General features: G+C 44.9%; 1 protein-coding gene across 3 annotated transcripts; it reads right to left on the minus strand.

Moving 5' to 3' along the window:
* Positions 1–2,308: 2,308 nt before the first annotated feature.
* On the minus strand, positions 2,309–16,339 carry LOC309325629 (C-C chemokine receptor type 5-like). 3 transcript variants are annotated; one of them, XM_081833799.1, is made up of 3 exons: positions 15,642–16,339; positions 6,572–6,617; positions 2,309–4,399 (listed from the first exon to the last, which is right to left on the minus strand). In XM_081833799.1, the coding sequence occupies exon 3, from the start codon at positions 4,389–4,391 to the stop codon at positions 3,312–3,314; it is 1,080 nt and encodes a 359-aa protein (XP_081689925.1). In that variant the 5' UTR covers positions 4,392–4,399; positions 6,572–6,617; positions 15,642–16,339; the 3' UTR covers positions 2,309–3,311. The 3 variants fall into 3 exon arrangements, with proteins under 3 accessions (XP_081689925.1, XP_081689926.1, XP_081689924.1); XM_081833800.1 differs by lacking the exon at positions 6,572–6,617 and having other exon boundaries at positions 15,642–16,338; XM_081833798.1 differs by lacking the exon at positions 15,642–16,339 and having other exon boundaries at positions 6,572–7,183.

A 16,339-nucleotide genomic window follows, 5' to 3' on the forward strand; every position in this document is an offset into this window, starting at 1 on the left:
ATACCTAAAAGATTGTCTCACCCGACCAATCACTGCAGATGAGGGCCTCTTGGAGATACCATCTTATCGGGAGGACTGTTCTGCACATTATAAGATCCAGGCCTTAAGGTTGTTTCACAATTCAGAATTCCCTCCCCTTAAATATTAGACAGGCACTGTCTCTGTTGTCTCTTTGGCACCTACTGAAGACCTTCCTTCTCCAAAAGTACTTTTAAGTACAGCGCTACCTTGGTACTCAAACTGCTTGGCTCCCAAACAAATTGGCTCCTGAACTCCACAAACCCGGAAGTGCTCTGGTTTGTGAACGTTTTCCAGAAGCCGAACATCCGACACGGCTTCCGCTTGAGTGCAGGAAGCTACTGGAGCCAATCGGAAGCCACACCTTGGTTTTCAAACGGTTTCAGGAGTCGAATGGACTCCCAGAACGTACTGAGTTCGAGAACTAAGGCACCACTGTAGAGATATTTCCCAGTCTGCAGCTGCATTGCAATTGTTTGCAGAGATTTAATTGGTTTGGGTGTTTGCCTCCCTGGGCTCCTTTGGGGAAGAAGGGTGGGGTATACATTTAATAAATAATAACAATCTCCCACACAATGAGTGTTGGTCCCTGAGGAAAACAAAAGAAAAGAGCTATTAGGTACTCACTATATTATATATTCTGGGAATATACGATAAGCAGGGTATGTTTGGGGACCTGCACTTTTACTTCCACCACCCCATGCAGTCTTGGTTAAGTTTCTAGCTCTGTGACAGAGGTGACTCCAGAAAAACATGTTGGGGAAATAAAAATATGGCAAACACCATTATTGGGAGAGGAAGGATTTAATTTACATTATATAGGGCCCTAATATACAGCAATTTGATGCTGAAGTAGTGAATGGGAAATATGGAGGGGGGGTGTCACAGCAACTGCGCTTCATTATTTTCCCCATAGGTGTTGGAGGCAGATTTTATGTATACAGTGGTACCTCAGGTTAAGAACTTAATTCGTTTCAGAGGTCCATTCTTAACCTGCAACTGTTCTTAACCTGAAGCACCACTTTAGCTAATGGGGCCTCCTGCTGCCACTGCATGATTTCTGTTCTCATCCTGAAGCAGAGTTCTTAACCTGAGGTACTGTTTCTGGGTTAGTGGAGTCTGTAACCTGAAGCATCTGTAACCCGAGGTACCACTGTACTGTATATTGATACGAGCTTCCGTCGCATAAAGGAGTAAACTCTCCTATTATCCAGTTTAGTTGCCATCATCCCATTAAACTGCAGGCAAAACCTATAATTTTCAGAACTCCAAAACACGAGGAAGCAAAATTTAATGACTACACATGTATATTGTAGTACAAAACAAGCTTTTCTTGTTGGATTTATAACAAGTCAATCCTGAGCACATTTACGTGAACATTTATCCCACTTTTCGCAGCTGAATAAGCAGTTCAGCTTAATAAACAGCTCTATGTTCTCCATTTATTACGCTCGCCTTATTGGCTTGTGTCAGGGATACCAGTTCCCTCTTTCTCACTTACCAAAACCCACATTTGTATAGCTGTTCTTTGATATTCCGCAGCCACCAGCTTCAAAGCCTGGTAGCTGATATAAAAAGTTTAGGCAGAAGATGGATGCCAACACGAGAGATAGATGGAACTTTAAGCTTGTTGGTTTATTAAAAGGTACTATGTACATAAGGGAATACTGATATTTGCATTGGGGTCTTAAAGGTGCTCGATTATGGTTTCTGAAGACTTTAAAGGTCCTGTTGCTGACACCAGCCTCTAAGTAGCTTTTATCTCAGGCTGAATTCCCTGAACTTCCACCCCAGTCAAAATACTCGTGACAACTCAATCCAGCCTCTGTACCCCAAAGCTCCTCTGGTTGTAGTTCTGGCTGCTTGGACAATTAGGCCAACTTAAAAAACCCATTTGTGTAACCTTCCTCTGGCAAGACCTTTGCACAGGGCAGCTTTTCAGATCACCTCCGCCGCTGACTCCTTTCTCCTGATCTCCATCAGACAGGTATTAATAACAAGCTGACATTTATTAGCCTTTTTCTCTGGCCTTTCCCCTCAAACCTCTCTCGTCCACTCACTTCTCCGCAAAAATCTAACTTCCTTTCCCTGACAGTTGACTCTCAGCTGACTAGGAACTCCAGCCTGTCAATATGCTATAACTCAGATCAATCAGAATGAATATACCTGTTCCAGGCCCAGCCTAATACAGTCATACCTTGGAAGTCGAATGGAATCCGTTCCAGAAGTCCATTCGACTTCCAAAACATTTGAAAACCAAAGCGTGGCTTCTGATTGGCTGCAGAAAGCTCGTAAACCGGAACACTCACTTCTGAGTTTGCAGTGTTTGGAAGCCAGAATGTTCAAGAACTAAGCTATTCAAAAACCAAGGTACAACTGTACATTCCCCAAATGATAATCCATCTCTCTCTCTCTCTCTTCCTCTCTTCACAGAAGCTGTTGAGGAACTACTGCCAATCAGGCTTGCGGCATCATACCAGTACAAGGCCTCAAACCAACATTAGACCAGACGTTAAGTGCAATGATCTTGCACCCAGTATAATTTCTTTGGGAAGAGTTGGCGGGTAGGTTGTCTGCGTGCCAGTGGCTCAGTTTGCCATGGTTGTAACTGGGAAGGAAATTGCACTGCTATTTACTCTGCTGTTTTCTCAGTGCACCTACCTTCCCTTTGCTTCAGATGCAACATAGTTTAGATGCATAGTTTGATCTGTCGGGGACCGGAAAGTGGATGGTCATGTTAAGCAGGAAGGCGCTAGATAGCCATTGTTCCCTTCCAACGTTCTAGCTGCAGGTGGTGAAATGAAGACATGGTTTTTATCTGTTAATGCATGACCTTGCAGAAAACAAACTGGGTGTGGGAGCAGGGTGTTTAGTGTCCTTAAGGACAGAGCAATAGGCTCACTTGTGCAAGGAACTATAGCCTGCTAATTTGTGCAGACATTCGTGTAAGATTAGATTCGGCATACATTTGCCTACCTTAAAAAAGACACACATGCATTTCAAATGCAACAGAGAGCAGCGTATAAGATGTGCTTGATATTAAACCCCTGGTGATGTTCATTAACATCTCCAGTGTCCTTGCACGTAACATTTGTTTATCACTCAGCTTGTGAGCTGATGTAAGCCAAGCAATTACAGTGTACATCCGACCCAAATCTTCTCTCTTGCCATAAAAGCGGCTTTTGTCGGAAGCAACTCAGCCCTTTTAAACTGAGTTTAGACTGCAAAGCTCAAATGGATCTGTTAAGTTGCACCGGCAGAAGTAAGTTTTACTTTTTCTCTCTGGAAAGCCACTACAACACCGCTGACATGTCATGCTCCCCAGTAGACTGGGAGTATGTGGAACTGGCACGTTCCAGGGGCTCTGTATACAGAGAGAGGCATGTTTTTGGAAGGTGGAGAGCCACATGCTTCCGGAAAAGGCTGCAAACATATTTTCTGAACTTCTCGCCAGCAAAAGCATAGATCACAGGATTGATGCAGCAGTGAGCCATTGCTATTGTTTCTGTCGCTTGCGCTGCTATAGCCAAATTACTAATGGAGGCACAATTGCTGAGATCAAATGCATCTTGGAATGTCTGTAGCAGAAGAACAATGTTGTATGGGGCCCAAAAAATGAAGTAAACTATCATGATGATAAAAATCAGCCGGACCGCTTTGCTCTTCTTGCCATTCCTGCATTTCATTAGAGTGTTTATGATCTGTGCATAGCAGTAGGTCATGACCATCATTGGGAAGATCAGGCCTATAAGGTTCATTTTCAGTGTAAAGAACTGGTTCCAGACGATCTGATTTTCATAAGAAAAATGAGGAGTGCACACTGAGCGATTGTCTTCCTTTTGTAACCTGTTAAAGACCATTACCGGCACAGAGGCTAGGAGTGCCACGCCCCACATGACAACGCTTGTGAGGATGCCATAGGTAACTGTCCGGGCTTTTAATGCAAACACGGCATGGACGATGGCTAGATATCGATCGATGGTCAAAAGGATGATGAAAAAACTTCCGCTGTAGAAGCCTACGTAATAGATCCCAGAGAGAATTTTGCACATTGCGTCTCCAAATACCCACTCGTGCGCTGCGTAATAAGCCCAAAATGGGAGTGTGAAGATGAAAAGCAGGTCCGAGATGGCTAAATTGAGCAGGTAGATATCAGTCATGCTCTTGAGCTTCTTATATCTGATGAGAATCAGCACCACCAGTGAGTTGCCCAACAGGCCAAATACGAACACCAAAGAGTAAAGCGGTGGCAGGAACTGGGAAGCAAATTCATTAACACTGGCACTTAGGCATGGTTCTGCTGTTTCGTCATAAACGTATTCTGTCGTCGTTACATCTTCGTAGTAGTCTGCTGTGCTCGTAGCAGTAGGCATCTTGTTCCCTGCAATTGTAGAAGATATGCTCATTTATATTTACGCATCCACACTGCATGCACAGTAATCATAAAATGCTGGTTTCCGTACATAGGAGAATATACTGAACTTGCAACGCAGGAGGGGAGAAATCAAAATACAGAAAATAGATTTTGTTCATGCAGATGTTTTCATGTTTGGGCTAAGCACACACTTATTAAAGATCAACAACAGCTGGGACTTCACCAATCTACAGGTATGCAATTATGCAACTCAGTAATAACAACGTTGTGTTTCTGTGCAGAAACAGTTGCATAGGAGTGATTATAATCAGTGCAGAATCAGTTGCATAGGAGTGATTATAATATTATTTCCATTATAGTTTGCTTGGTGCCCCAGCACTGTTTCAGCACGTTCTGAATCCCACATTGTACGGTACATATATTTTGTACATAATTACAATCGTGAAGTGAGAGAGAAATTACAGGTAGTCTAATGTAAACCTTGGAAACCCATTGCATCACTCTACATCGATCACTTACAGTTTAACAAATGAGCATCCTCTGTTGAAAAAAGTGTGGTACGGTATCCAAAATGAAAGAGGCGAATGAAAGCCTCTTCACCATTGTTAGTATACAGTAGTTTCATTTTCATTAAAGTCACCCAAAAAAGATGGCCATATGAAATCACCCTTGGATGTTGACAAAAAATTTGTACAGCCCAGAAATATATCTTCACAAAACGTGAAGAAACTGTTGGATGCCCAGTAGCTGTAACAAAGCTCAGAAAAATCAACATGAAATTGTTATCTTGTGAAAAGTGTTGTCTCCTCCCACCCCACTCCCTGACAAAGAGTGTTAGTAAATGTGTACAGTATGTCACCGGGCAAAATTTCGCTGAGGATTTCTTTAGTACTCAGCCGTGTAGAAACGGAAGAGTCTACATTGCAACTACTTTTCTTGCCACTTGGAGGAGCTATAGTTACATTTTTCAAGCTTGAATATGGTCGAAGGACAGAGGGCTTAACCACACACTATCTCAAGCTTTGCCTTGTGGTTTGCTCCTTCCTTCATTTTTTGGGTAGGAACCACACAACATTTCTACTGTGACTAGGTGATATGTTATTTTTCTGGAACTAAAATCAAGTACCGTATTTTTCGTCCTATAGGGCGCACCGACCCATAGGACGCACCTCATTTTTTGGGGAGGGAAATGAATAAAAAAAAATCCCCCCCCCAGCCGCGGCTGCTGCCCCAAGCCTTGTGCACACCCGCCCGAAGCACGGGGAGCCCTCCGGAGGGCTCCCCGTGCTTCGGGCTGCAGGCTGCCACCCCAAGCCTCGCGCGCCTGGCGGGACCTCCCGCCGGGCGCGCAAGGCTTGCGGACACCTGCCTGAAGCACGGGGCGCCCTCTGGAGGGCTCCCCGTGCTTCGGGCTGCAGGCTGCTGCCCGCAAGCCTTGTCAGCCCGCGGGAACTCCCGCCGGGCTTGCAAGGCTTGCGGATAGCTTCCTGAAGCCTGGAGAGCGAGAGGGGTCGGTGCGCACCGATGCCTCTCACTCTCCTGGCTTCAGCGAAAGCCTGCATTCGCCCTATAGGACGCACACACATTTTTCCCTTCATTTTTGGAGGGGAAAAAGTGCGTCCTATGGGGCGAAAAATACGGTAATCGATGGTGATGCAAAAAGTGTTTTTTTAATCGCTTACATGCCTTGTAACATGTGTTTGCCGCATCACCCTTTTTTGCTTACTCCATTTCCCTATTTCTTAATTCCTCTGTGTTGCTGCCCATGACCTCAGCAGCATCCATCTCCCAGAGGTGAATATAAGGGAGTGCAACCAGTTTGCCCACAATGAGCACCAAGCTGGAAGGGGGGCACAACAATGACTTAGAACGGAAGGTGAGAGGCAGGGAGCACCGAATTTTGGCATTGCACAGGGCGCCACTGAAATTTGAAATTCTAAAGTGCTCAGCACTGGGTCCCCAAAGGCTCGGCTGGTTGTTGGGAGCGGCACAGAGTGGCTTTGGGCAAGCTGTGCCCTTCTGGTCAAGCGTTTTCCTTACCTGTATGACATCAGGTGTAGTGCAGGTGTCTCTGGCTTGCCCCAAATGGCCTGACAGACCAAATGGTGAAGCCTGGTAGGCCCAGGTTGGCCCAAAGGGCAGAAGTTCGACTATTGACCTAGAAATATAAGTACTCACCTCCAGCTGAAGGTTTCTCGCCTTGCCTCTGGGAACAGTTACAACCCTGCAAAAGGTTGAAGGCAGTCTTGAACACAAGGTGTAAATTACTTCTTAACATCATTTAAAGCAAAACAGTACAAACACAGGGAATAATGTCCCAGTGGGCAATGTGATCACCCCTGAAAGAAGCAGAAATGGCCACTGAAGTTCTGGTGTCACCTGGGAACTGTGCAGAGTTTGAGACTGGGAAATGGAAAATAAAAATTGTTCACCAGGCGATATGCTATGATGTTGATTAGTGTAAAATCCTCTGCCTAAAAAGGGGCTTTTGCCTGCCCTGCAAAATGATGCTGGCTTGAAACGAAACAACTCATAAGGGTGATGCCCATGGTTAAGTGTAAATTCCCATTAGCACTGCAGCTTCCAACTTGGACTTGATGCTGACTTCAGCTTGTGAATACATAGCTAAATGTCCTCTGCACTTTATTTGGAGGCATTTGTTTGTGGGTGCCCAGCAGTGAATTGTCCTGTTCTGATGGCTGCAGGTCATTTGCCAGGAAACCTTTTTTCCTACTGTTTCCAATAAACATTACTGTAAGTAATGAAGCATACGCTCTTATTGCTGCAGGTGTTTAGAGGAAACAATGAGCCAGGTTACAGATAAATTATCCATTTTACGAAACTGTTACGTTGGTCACACAAGAAAAATAAAGCATTTAAACTACCTGTGGCATTTTTTAAAAAATACTGTTTCTGTAGGGAACACACAAATAGTTTAACGTTAGTTGAAGTTCAGGTAATAATAGCTAAAACGCAAAATATTTTTTTTAAAAAAAGCTTACAAATGTTATGTTGGTCACAGATTAACGGTTTGTCACACTTTCAGATTTCCTCCCAACAACACCTCAGGCCTTTTCCCTCTGTCCCTCCACCTATTTCTCTGTTGTCATGCCTCCTTTCCTTAGCTTGCAAGCAGTTGCTGCTGCCGGCATTGGACTGAACAGCTAGTGTGTGTCAGGAAGCAAGAGTCAGGTGCCTGTTCATTGCGTGATGAAAGTGAGCACTCCAACCCTGAAAGCAGGGTGGCAACACACAGGAGCAGCCCGAGAACCACTGCACCAGATGAAGGTGCAGAGTCATTGCTTCCCCCACCCACCTGGGAGGAATCCACTGCGGAAGAAGTCCGTCACAGTAGGAGATTACTGGAGAAGGCTGGAGCCCCTAGAAGTCAAACAGCATCTTGCAGCATAGGGGCCACCAGCCACTATACAAGGGCTCAGTTTCTGCTAGTTCCTTGCCAAAGCAGCTTTAGAACTATTGTGTTCCTTCCTAGAGCAAAGCCTGAACCCCACGCTGCCTTACAGCTGGTTTGAGTAGAGCAGTGTTTCCCAACCTTGGGCCTCCAGCTGTTTTTGAACTACAATTCCCATAATCCCTGACCACTGGTCTTGCTAGCTAGGGATGATGGGAATTGTAGTCCAAAAACAGCTGGAGGCCCAAGGTTGGGAAACACTGGAGTAGAGAATGGTAGAGATAGGGGCCACTTAACCCTTCTACAACCAAGCCAGTATATCAATGTTATTAAATGAATAAATAAGCTGTTCCCCACCCAACTACCGTATTTTTCGCTCCATAAGACGCACCTGACCATAAGACACACCTAGTTTTTAGAGGGGGGATATTCTTTAAAGGGAGCGCTCAGCAGAGCCTGTATGTATCCCAGGCTCTGCTCAGCAATCCCTTTCACGAGCCGCGTGGAGCATGTGTGCAGCGCTTGCAGGCTTTTCCCTGGGGAGGGAGAAGGGCAGCCCAGGATGAAGGCTGTTCTGGGTTCTTGGGATAGCCGCGCGAAGCCTTGGGGCAGCAGGATGAAGGCTCCCGCTGCCCTGAGGAAGCTTCGCACGGCTAAGCCAGAAGCTAAAACAGCAAGAGGGAGCGCTGTGCAACGATCCCTCTTGCTCTTCTGGCTTCTGGGATAGCTGTGCAACCTGCATTCGCTCCACAAGATGCACACACATTTCCCCCTTTCAGGAGGGAAAAAGTGTGTCTTATACGGTGAAAAATACGGTATTTTTCTTCTCAACCCCTGCCCTACACACAAGAATGTTGGGTTGATGTTTTTTGCTCATGGGGGGGGGGAGCTGGTGTGTGTGAATTTTGAGTTAAACAAATCAAGGTGCCCCTTAATTCAAACTTTAAAAGTTTCCCTAGGCTACTTTAGTTAAAAATCAGCAGCAAGAGAAAGAACTGACTTGGTTTCAAAAGCAGTTTGCCACGTTGCACAAAGGGCTGCTGATGGAAGCCAAATCTCAACCTCCTTACGACTCCCGAAATACTTTTTGCAGTTCTTTGCCCTGCTATTTGTGTTTGGAAATAAGTGTTTCCTGCAACTCCATGGCACAGAAATAAACAATTGGTCATGGCTTCCTATACCACGCAGATGGGAAATGTTAAGTTGTGGGCGAACATTTCAGACGACACAGCGATTCTTCCAAAGCAGCTCTTTATTTGTAAGCTGGAACAGAACTGAACTGAGGAGCTCAGTCAGCCTGCTTATATAGAGCTCCACTAGAATGCAACAATAACCATTTTCTGTAACTATCCAATCACTGAACGTCACTTTTGATCCTTCATTTGCATAACTATCTACAGTATCCCCCTGCTGGCCCAGGGTGAGAACTTCAGGACATAACAGGAAAGCTCTGTGCCTCCAGAGGTTGTTGACTCATCATCTTCAGCTGGCATGATGAAGGGTTGGGTGCTGCAGTACAACAACATCTGGAGGGTCAGAGATTCACCATTTCTGTTACAGAGTGTCCTCATATCAGGACAGGCGCATTTGCTAGGTGCAAATGTGGCCCATAGGTTTATCATCCCTGCTGTAGAACATACTCATCAGGACATGCTCATTTGTTACCCAGATAATTTCTGAAGCAGCTCTAAAACTCTTGGAAGCTGGATGTTCATCAGTATGCGGATGATACCCAGCTCTACCTCGCTTTCAAATCAGAACCAGTAAAGACGGTGAAGGTCCTGTGTGAGTGTCTGGAGATGGTCGGAGGATGGATGGCAGTTAACAGATTGAGGTTGAATCCTGACAAGACAGAAGTACTGTTCTTGGGGGACAGGAGGTGGGCAGGTGTGGAGGATTCCCTGGTCCTGAATGGGGTAACTGTGCCCCTGAAGGACCAGGTGTGCAGCCTGGGAGTCATTCTGGACTCACAGCTGTCCATGGAGGCGCAGGTCAATTCTGTGTCCAGGGCAGCTGTTTACCAGCTCCACCTGGTACGCAGGCTGAGACCCTATCTGCCCACACACTGTCTCTCCAGAATAGTGCATGCTCTGGTTATCTCCCACTTGGACTACTGCAATGCGCTCTATGTGGGACCACCTTTGAAAGTGACCTGGAAAATACAGCTAACTCAGAATGCGGCAGCTAGACTGGTGACTGGGAGCAGGCGCCGAGACCACATAACACCGGTCCTGAAAGACCTACACTGGCTCTCAGTACGTTTCCGAGCACAATTCAAAGTGTTGGTGCTGACCTTTAAAGCCCTAAACAGCCTCGGTCCAGTATACCTGAAGGAGTGTCTCCACCCCCATCATTCTGCCCGGACACTGAGCTCCAGTGCCAAGGGCCTTCTGGCAGTTCCCTCACTGCAAGAAGCCAAGTTACAGGGAACCAGGCAGAGGGCCTTCTCGGTAGTGGCACCCGCCCACCAGATGTCAAAGAGGAAAACAACTACCAGGCTTTTAGAAGACATCTGAAGGCAGCCCTGTTTAGGGAAACCTTTAATGTTTAATAGACTATTGTATTTTAATATTCTGTTGGAAGCCGCCCAGAGTGGATGGGGAAACCCAGCCAGATGGGCGGGGTATAAATAATAAATAATAAAAATTATTATTATTATTGGAAGCGCCGTTCTTGGTTGGTAGACTGTACCTTTATAACTTTCAAAAAGAGATGTTTGTGCAGTGCATCCTACATGAGCATGAATAATGGATTCTTGTGAAAAGAAGACACTGTGGGGCTACAGAAATGAACTAACAAAATCAGAAAGAAGGCACTGTTGCAATAATTTAACTGAAGATTTATGGTGCAATCCTAGCCACATAAACAGCCATGGAGCAACTGTTCCAATGGTTACATTTCTACTCTTAAAATGCATATGCTTTCTATGGGAAAGATGTCTTTCTGTGTCAGGAATGGATTGAACGTAATAGTTTAAATCAGTGTTTCCCAACCTTGTGCCTCCAGCTGTTTTTGGACTACAATTCCCATCATCCCTTGCCACTGGTCTTGCTAGTCAGGGATGATGGGAGTTGTAGTTCAAGAACAGCTGGAGGCACAAGGTTGGGAAACACTGGTTTAAATTGCCTTCATGTCTGTGCACATACATTTTCCCAAGGAAATGATCAGCAAAACGCCTACTGATAATGGCATCTATACCAGTTTAACTGTGATGGTGTTCTGCAAAGATTCATGGGAACAGTAGTTTAATGAGTATGCAAAGAATTATCAGTTAGGTACAGACACACACACACACACACACACACCATTCCATCCCTACTTCCAGAACTGCAGTTCCCAGAGTTTCCTGTTAATAACACATGCTAAAATTTTGACTGACCCGCTTTTGCAAACTCATGTGCCAAGATAGACAAGTGCATCAACCTTCCATAAATGCTGAAGACAAAACATTGAGCATAGCCACTGACTAGACTCTCTCTAGGAATATTTAATGTTGCTAAACACCAGTCATGCAAATAATTAATGCTAGGTTGCATTCAATGTATGTTGTTGTTGTTTAGTCATTTAGTCGTGTCTGACTCTTCGTGACCCCATGGACCAGAGCACACCAGGCACTCCTGTCTTCCACTGCCTCCCGCAGTTTGGTCAAACTCATGCTGGTAGCTTCGAAAACACTATCCAACCATCTCGTCCTCTGTCGTTTCCTTCTCCTTGTGCCCTCCATCTTTCCCAACATCAGGGTCTTTTCCAGGGAGTCTTCTCTTCTCATGAGGTGGCCAAAGTATTGGAGCCTCAGCTTCACGATCTGTCCTTCCAGTGAGCACTCAGGGCTGATTTCCTTCAGACTGGATCGGTTTGATCTTCTTGCAGTCCATGGGACTCTCAGGAGTCTCCTCCAGCACCATAATTCAAAAGCATCAATTCTTCAGCAATCAGCCTTCTTTATGGTCCAGCTCTCACTTCCATACATCACTACTGGGAAAACCATAGCTTTAACTATACGGGCCTTTGTTGGCAAGGTGATGTTTCTGCTTTTTAAGATGCTGTCTAGGTTTGATGTATAGAGGTGGGCAAACCTCATTTGCCAGAGCAAATTAATTTTGGAAGCTAAGATCCAGAAGTCTCTGTTTAATGCAGGCAGCTGGTTTTTCTAACCAAAGAGACAGCTGATAGTGTTAACATGGCTGTTAACCAGCTTGAGCCAGGAGGAGTCATAATTATCAAGCAAAGCCAGGGATTCATAGCCCAAATCTAAGGGGGATAGATATTGGTTGTGCCAATAACCCATTGAAAGAGACTGTACCATTGTTTCCAAAGAACAAATGCTTGCTACCAATTTCATTAGATGCACATATGGGATGCAAAAGATCTTTCTCCTCAGGGATTCATTAATCCCCAGTATCCAAAGCAGAAGTCTGCACCTAATCTTGGTAACTATTTTGGCTTTGTACACCTTCAAAACTGAAGGTATATGCTGGCCACCTTTCATCTAGGAGAATCTCAACAGTGTAACTAGAATATTCAGGATACACAATGTGGAATTTTCAACCTGAAGTAACCAGGGCAAAGTAAACAGCAATAAATATTCGATAGATATTGCAGTTACAGCAAGTAAGGGTATTGAAAGTGTTACACACACACACACACACACACACACACACACACGTAATCCTCCTCACAACTGTGTAAGATAACTCGTTATCTCCATATCACAGCGTACAGGGTGGGGTTGGCTAGAGAAGCTATGACTCAAAGATAATGGTGCTTTTGCAAGGATGATATTTCAGATTTCCGTAGGGAGGAAGGCAACATTTTCAGCGAGGCTGAGAGGCTTGTTTTCAAGTATTTCCAATTGCAAAACAGGCCTTGTGTTTTAGCAGCATTTGTTAGAAGCATAGAATTGTAGAGTTGGAAGGGACCCTGAGGATCATCTAGTCTAACCCCCTGCAGCGCAGGAATATGCAGCTGTCCAATATGAGGATTGAACCTGAAACCTTGGTATTATCAGCACCACATTCTAACCGCGTTGTGTTTGTTTTCACTTTATAATGGTGACAGCAATGGTATAAAATCTGTCACCCACCCCTTTCTTTTTTAGCAAAGAGGCTGCTGATTTGACCATGCATACTTAGTACATAAGGGACGCGGGTGGCGCTGTGGGTTAAACCACAGAGCCTAGGGCTTGCCGATCAGAAGGTCGGCGGTTCGAATCCCCACAATGGGGTGAGCTCCCGTTGCTCGGTCCCTGCTCCTGCCAACGTAGCAGTTCGAAAGCACGTCAAGTGCAAGTAGATAAATAGGTACCGTTCCGGCAGGAAAGTAACCGGCGTTTCCGTGCGCTGCTCTGATTCGCCAGAAGCGGCTTAGTCATGCTGGCCACATGACCCGGAAGCTGTCTGCCGACAAATGCCGGCTCCCTCGGCCTATAGAGTGAGATGAGCGCACAACCCCAGAGTCGGCCATGACTGGACCTAATGGTCAGGGGTCCCTTTACCTTTGCTTTACTTAGTACATAAGGGATGCGGGTGGTCTAAACCACAGAGCCTAGGGCTTGCCGATCAGAAGGTCGGCAGTTCGAATCCCCACGACGGGGTGAGCTCCTGTTGTTTGGTCCCTGCTCCTGCCAACCTAGCAGTTCGAAAGCACGTCAAATGCAAGTAGATAAATAGGTACCACTCCAGCGGGAAGGTAAACGGCGTTTCTGTGCGCTGCTCTGGTTCACCAGAAGTGGCTTAGTAATGCTGGCCACATGACCCGGAAGCTGTCTGCGGACAAACACTGGCTCCCTCGGCCAGTAAAACGAGATGAGCACCGCAACCCCAGAGTCATCTGTGACTGGACTTAATGGTCAGGGGTCCCTTTACCTTTACTTAGTACATAGACCTAGTAAACTCTTTCTAAGAACAGTCAGAAGCAGGGGATTGTTGGGGATTGTAGGGAAAGACCTGCCAAAAAAGTTGAAAAACATCTTCATGTATGCGACAACGGCCGCGAGAGTTCTGGTAGCACAAGGATGGAAGACTGAAGAAACCCCAACTAAAGAATCATGGCAAGAAAAATTGATGGACTATGCAGAACTGGCAAAACTGACATATAAGCTACGGGACAAGGATAACTGTGACTTTAAGGATGAATGGGAACCCTTTACAAAGTATCTGAAGACGCAGCAAAGCAAACTGGACTGCTTGGCAGGTTTTGAATAAACATTCACAAACCTTTTATTGATAATATCAGCTAAATAGTTTGAGGATCTATACAACTTTGTAACATGCAGAAAACAGCAGTCTCAGATAAACCAAAGACTGGAACTGAGGGAAGTCGGGGGGTTGTGTGGGAGGGGGGAGGGAGGAAAAATGGGGGGGGGAAACAAGGATGATATATTTTTGGATAATATGTCTTGTTATAATTTTGAATTTAATTTTTTTTAAAAAGGACGCTTCCTAATGCCAAATCAGACCATTAATACTATCTAGTTCAGCACTACACAAACAAATACTATCTAGTTCAGTACTACACTGACAGGGTTTTCATAAAGGGGTATTTCCATCACCAACCAGAGATGCCAAAGATCAGACCTGGGACCTTTTACATGGAAAACAGACACTCTCTCTCTGAGCTGCAGTCATTTCCCCTGAAGGCTAGGATGCTGAGGTGCAGGGAGCAGATAGCTATGGCTTCCCTTTAATTTATTCCACTTAAACAGATAGTAGCCATTCATTCCTATGGGAAAACCCTGCAACATTTTAGGGGACGTTGTTGGAGTGAGGGCAAAATCTGCTCGCCGAATAGCCTGCCATCCCTAGCAGGAATTCCATGGGGAGATGTGCCCACAAGTGGAGGGCATAGATGTCCACAGGTTTCTCGGCAATATTCAGGTCTCTCCTCTGGTGCCCAAAGTGATGGGCATTTTGCTGATCCAATAGTAAAGACTCCTCTTTTTCATTCAAAATTGTTATCGTACCACGCATTTAAAATGACACACGGTTAAACAGCAAACTTCCCTATTAACAAAATATCAGAAAATAGCTCGTGGTCCATATTTACACAGTCATGTGAAAGGCATGTACCCTGTCATGATAACCAAGCATGTTTTACACTATTAGATGCACATTTTTTTTTGCAGTATTACTCACATAGGAGTAGTTACAGGTAGGTAGCTGTGTTGGTCTGCCGTAGTCGAAACAAAATAAAAAAGTTCCTTCCAGTAGCACCTTTGAGACCCAACTAAGTTTGTTATTGGTATGAGCTTTCGTGTGCATTCACACTTCTTCAGATACACTTCTCTTTCAGTGTATAACAAGCTTAGTTGGTCTCTAAGGTGCTCCTGGAAGGAATTTTTAATTTTTGTTTTCCTTGTGAAATGGCCCGCAGTCCGCATATGCACGTGAATAAATGACACCCAAGATTTAAAGGGGAAAGAATTTTGCTATTTTTGCCGGGGAACAACTGCCCACAGCCTTGCGTATTCTCTTGTCAAAATTTGGGACAACTATCTGATTTGATAGCTCACTACAGAGAAGAAACAAGAAACAATAGCTCTTTCATATCGCATTCAAGCTACTGAAAAACTATTAACTGCATCTACCCAAAGATAATTTTTAAAAATGGCAGAAAAACCCAATTCGGTCTTTATGGCTTTTTTTCTGAACAATATGAACGTAAAGAAAGGGTCACCAATATTAATCATCAGTTTTCAGGTTTTGTAATATGTAATAACTGCCTTTTTTACATCTTGGTAGGTTACATTCGTGCATCATTCCTAATCATTGTTAACTCTTTTTTTGCTGTTAATTAATATATATAAATGGACCCCCCCCCCGACTTAAATTTACTTACCAATTTACAATCGCTTGCTTTTCAGTGATGCTGGTGACTGGGCACGTTGTAAAAAAACAAAAAACCTTCCTGTGTGAAGAAATACTTGTTCTGCAAATTTATAGTGAACAAATGTTTCTCCTTTCTTAAAAAAAAAAGATAAAGAAACAGTTCCCCCCTTCTAAAAATAATTGTTTAGCAGGCTAGCAAAACTCAGCAGAGGATTTTAAAAACTGCAGTGCATCTTACTACTCCGTGGACTTCAATTGCACAAACTTGGATTACAGCCCATGCTGTAAAACACAAAATTACAACGAAGAAAAATCTTCATCTACCAATTTTGCTGTTCATATCTTTATGAAACCACATATTTTTTTCACATAGGAAATGGGTTCCATTTAAGGGTTTTTCACTCTGTGGATTACTGATAATGGTATCAGCATCTGGTTGTTCATTTAACACACTCCAAAGAACTTGCAGAGCTGCTTATATAAGACTTCCGAGGCGGTCTTCAGAGCTGCCTTGCCCAATGTTCATGCAAGAGTCTCAGAAATCCTTGAAGGCTGGCCTTAATGCAGCGGCGGAGGAAGGTTGCTCGGGCACCTGGAGTGGTGCACCCAGGGGCAGGGTGAGCCGCCCATAGGGGTAGGGTGCACCGCGGGGCCTCTGGAGTCTGCCTGCCTCCTCCCACTCAGCCTCCCTACAGCTGGGGGGGAGGC

The sequence above is a fragment of the Podarcis erhardii genome (genome assembly GCF_964252035.2).
Source record: "Podarcis erhardii genome assembly, chromosome: 12".
NCBI lineage: Eukaryota > Metazoa > Chordata > Lepidosauria > Squamata > Lacertidae > Podarcis > Podarcis erhardii.